Source organism: Humulus lupulus, chromosome 2 (assembly GCF_963169125.1).
Source record: "Humulus lupulus chromosome 2, drHumLupu1.1, whole genome shotgun sequence".
NCBI classification, from domain to species: domain Eukaryota; kingdom Viridiplantae; phylum Streptophyta; class Magnoliopsida; order Rosales; family Cannabaceae; genus Humulus; species Humulus lupulus.
This window is the reverse complement of record NC_084794.1, coordinates 47,264,198-47,268,563: the sequence shown is the minus strand read 5'-3', so window position 1 is coordinate 47,268,563 and position 4,366 is coordinate 47,264,198. Positions and strand designations below refer to the sequence as shown.

The window sequence follows — 4,366 nt, the reverse complement described above, 5'->3', positions numbered from 1 at the left end:
TTCCTACTTAAATTAATAATAAAGTATTATTTATTTAATTTGATTTGCTTATTAGTTAATTAAGTAATAAATATGATTTTCTAATGTTAAAATTTCAATTCAATTTATTTTAACTTTCTAATTAAATTAATAATCTTATCAAATTAAATTTGGGTCCCAAAATTATAAATTAACTTTTAAATCATATTTTACTCCAATTCTCATAATTTTTTTTATTGAGATTATTTTTTATAAATATATATTTACATAATTTAGTTTATTTTTAAAATTATACTATTCATTAATTATTTTATAATATTTTTCCAATTAATAAAACAACTCTTTTTTAACTAATACAAATTTCTTAAATATGTTAAAAAATAATATAGTTAACAATATAGATAATTTTATAAATATGTTAAAGAATAATAATTTTAAATTTTGATATAAAAATTATTATAAAGACAAAAGTTAATAATATGAAAAATTTAGAAACAAAAAAAATCTAGTTTTAAAAGATTTTAACAAATACATAATTTTTATAAATATATATTTACATAATTTAGTTTATTTTTAAAATTATACTATTCATTAATTATAATTTTTTATTTGAATTTTGGCGACAATTTATGACTGTCGGCATTGGACTTTTATTAACTGTTGGTATTGGGGTCAATAACGATACATTAGCGATACATTTTAACTGTCGGCATTGGTCTCGAATTAACTGTCGGCGTTGGGGTCAATAACGACACATTTTAACTATCGCCATTGGTCTCGAATTAACTGTCAGCGCTGGGTTCAATAACGACACATTTTAACTGTCGGCATTGGTCTCGAATTAACTGTCGGCGTTGGGGTCAATAGCAATACATTTTAACCGTCGGCATTGGTTTCGAATTAACTGTCGGCGTTGAGGTCAATAGCGACAGTCAAAAGCAACGATGACAGTTATTAGCTGTCGGCGTTGGTCTCTATGCCTACAGTTTTTAACTGTCGGCGTAGAGTCCCGCTAAGCAATTACGACAGTCAACAGAGTTGACTGTCGTGATTGGGTGTCGGGAAAGCCCAATTTTGTAGTAGTGATTGAAGGAATCCCTTTCAGAACTAGAAGCTGAGAAAGATGCTGGTTTTCTTCAATTCAATCAGTGTTTAGAGAAGATATCTAGCCTAGAGAATTTGTTATCTCAAGCACAAGAGGAAGGAAAGGGGAAAAATGAACAAGCTCTAAGGGCAGAAGCTGAATGTCAGAATCTTAACCAAGAACTTTGTAGATTAGAAGCTGAGAAAGAAGCTGGGCTTGTTCAGTACAAATATTGTCTTAAGAAATTTTCTATTTTGGAATTTAAACTATCACTTGCTGAGGAAAATGTCAGGTTACTTAATGAGCAAATTGAAAGAGCAGAAGCTGAAGTTGAAGCACTAAAGAAAGTTGTCGCTGGGCTGAATGCTGAGAAAGAAGCTGCAGCACTTTAGTACAAGCAATGCTAGGAGATTATTGCTATGATGGAAGTTGAAATTTCTCAAGCTCAAGTGAATGTAGAACGCCTGAATGATGAAATTTTTATGGGAGCTGCTAGATTGAAAAGTGTTGAAGAACAGTGTGTTCAGTTGGAGAGATCAAACCAAACTCTGCAATCAGAGGCAGATGCTTTGTTGCAGAAGATATCTGGGAAAGACCAACAATGTACAGAAAAAAATGATGAATTAAATAAATTTCAGACCCTGATGCAAGAGGAGCACTTAAGGTTTCTACAAGTTGAAGCAACGCTCCAAGCTCTGCAGAAGTTGCATTCTGAATCTCAAGAGGACCAAAGAGCCTTGGAATTAGAACTGAAGAACGGGCTCCAAATGTTTAATGACCTGGAGATGCGCCAACATGGCATGGAAGACAAACTGCAATGAGTTAAAGAAGAAAACTGGAATCTCTCTGAACTCAACCTTTCAAGCAACATATCACAGAAGAATCTTGATGCACTTTGGTGATGGAAAGTCCACTCCTTGTCTTGATGTGCTCCCAAGACAGGAGAAGGGTTGCTCTGATCTCAACACCTCCGCCTTCATCCACCGCATGATTCTTGCCGAGAAACCCAATCTCATCGTTTTCACTGGTAATATTCTCTTTTCCTTCTTCGTTTCTTTTTTACTGACTTGGTATCCTTAAGTTGGGGTTGTTTTTGTTTCTATAATTATTAGTAAAGTGATTTGTCTACTTTACAAAAAAATTTAATAGGGTTTGTATCTGATAGTGATATTTTTAGCGAATAGAACTTGCTTTGCTAGCCATAAAAATTGACAACCCAGTTTTGAAAATAACATGTACATGATAATAGCTAGTTGGGTTGTTCAGTCTGTGACTGTAAGTCTATACCTTGTGCTAGTTTGTTTTCTTAGAATTAATTATGTTTTAACTCTGCTCTGTTAATACCCAGTTGCCCAATCGACTCAATCTCTTTTAACTGCCACTTGATCTTAATTTGGGGACCTATTTTTATATTGTCCAACAGGGGATAATATATTCAGATTTGATGCCACTGATGCTGCTAAGTCTCTAAATGCTGTGTTTGCCCCTGCAATAGCATCCAACATCCCATTCTCAAAGTGCCTCTTCACTCCAGCCATCACACATTCTCTATTCAGAAAAGATTGTCCATCTTCCTCATTGTTACTTTGTAAATTATTACAAGCAGGTTTGTTGTGTAAATATTCTCTTCACATTTTTTTAAATATTTATTATGTATATTTGCATGTGTGACAACACTACTTCATGCTTCTCTTGTAGAAAAATTGTGATGAGCTAGACCCGAACTGCCAACCCAAGGGATCTAGCTATGGGTTACCTAAGGACAAATTTATATTTGCTTGTTTTAACCAGCTATACAAGATGGATCCTGATATTTTCAATACATGGTTAGTTGAGTGTTTATATTTGCATACTTTGAATTGATTGAATCACAGCAATAACTATACTGATTCATGTGTCGATAAATGCAGGTGCAACATCCTTAAGCGAGTACCAAATAGTGCACTTTGGCTTCTCAGTTTTCCTGCTGCTGGCGAGTCAAGACTCTGCAATTGTACTGCAATTTTACCATTTCTCAAGATAAATCATTTACATGCATAATATTTGAATTCTTCTTTGTTATTTATATTTCATAATGTAGTAATGGGTATTTATCTTACAAAGGAAAGATAAATTAGTAGCTGATAAGCTATTGGTGTTCCAGATGCTGTTCAAAGAAGTGTACAACCAGATGAGATTATTTTCACAGATGTTGCCATGAAGGGTGAACATATCAAGCGCAGTGCTTTAGCAGATTTATTCTTGGACACGTAAGCATGCTTAATACTTTTTTTTTTCTATTTTTTTATTATTCAAGTGTATTTATCTTAGTACAATACAATATGTAACTTTATTTTGACATTTGATGTTATGGCTTCTGTCCGAGTAGGCCATTATGCAATGCGCACGCCACAGGCACTGATGTTCTATGGGCTGGTCTTCCAATGGTGACCCTTCCACTTGAGAAAATGGCTACGCGAGTAGCTGGTTCACTGTGTCTAGCCACTGGTGCAGGAGAGGAAATGATAGTTAACATGTAATGACTTAAAACAAACTTACAATTTGGTTAAAATAAGCTCACTCAATTTGGTGAAAAATGATTGTGGTAACTCACTCAATTTGAATACCAATATGCCCCAAATGAACTAGATTATCACTTGAAAGGTCTCTTTGGTTGTGCGACTGGGTTAATCTCCGTCAAATTTTAATTGATATAATTAGCATATACTCTTGGCTTTCTACTTTCTCTCTTCTGACTTATCCTTTTCCCAAACATCGAAAAGTTTGAAAGAGTACGAAGAAAGAGCAGTATCGTTGGCTCTAAATTGTCCAAAACTCCAAGACCTTACCAATACACTCAAAGCGGCTCGCATGACTTGTCCTCTATTTGACACGACACGCTGGGTGAGTTGAGTTGGCCATATATTCTTATTTTTCTATATGATATGATATGATGAAAAAGATTGTTGAGAATATCAGGGTCATAATTTTACCTGTGCAAATTATTAATATGACATATATGGTAAAACTCAGGTGAGAAATTTTGAAAGAGCGTATTTCAAGATGTGGAATCTGTACTGCTCAGGTCAGCACCCTAAGCCATTTAAAGTGACTGAAAATGATTAAGAGTTTCCATTTGACAGATAGAAATTAAGAGTCAGTAGTAGACGGTTATTGTAAATAAAGTAAAAGAGTATACTCATGATCATTTATATATACATATATATATATATATTCTCCTTAGTTAATAAAAGGGTATTATTTATAACTGTTGAATATGCTACAATCTTTTATGATTTTCGAATACCCTTCAGTCTCATGTAT

The 4,366-nt window shown here is 33.6% G+C and overlaps 1 protein-coding gene and 1 long non-coding RNA gene across 2 annotated transcripts; both read left to right on the top strand.

Annotated features, from left to right (window-relative positions):
• The first annotated feature begins 1,538 nt into the window (after positions 1–1,538).
• LOC133814208 (probable inactive purple acid phosphatase 29) lies at positions 1,539–2,772 on the top strand. Its single transcript, XM_062247200.1, has 3 exons — positions 1,539–2,090; positions 2,487–2,669; positions 2,762–2,772. The coding sequence occupies exons 1-3, from the start codon at positions 1,838–1,840 to the stop codon at positions 2,770–2,772; spliced, it is 447 nt and encodes a 148-aa protein (XP_062103184.1). The 5' UTR covers positions 1,539–1,837.
• Positions 2,773–2,783: 11 nt separating this feature from the next.
• LOC133816006 (uncharacterized) lies at positions 2,784–4,119 on the top strand. Its single transcript, XR_009884947.1, has 4 exons — positions 2,784–2,889; positions 2,974–3,312; positions 3,432–3,946; positions 4,076–4,119. It is a non-coding gene; the product is annotated as an uncharacterized LOC133816006 (long non-coding RNA).
• The last annotated feature ends 247 nt before the right edge of the window (positions 4,120–4,366 follow it).

Coding starts and splice junctions, on each gene's coding strand:
- LOC133814208 (XM_062247200.1), top strand. CDS start 1,838: ATGACCTGGAGATGCGCCAACATGGCATGGAAGACAAACTGCAATGAG. Junction 2,091..2,486: donor CAATCTCATCGTTTTCACTG/GTAATATTCTCT, acceptor ATTGTCCAACAG/GGGATAATATATTCAGATTT.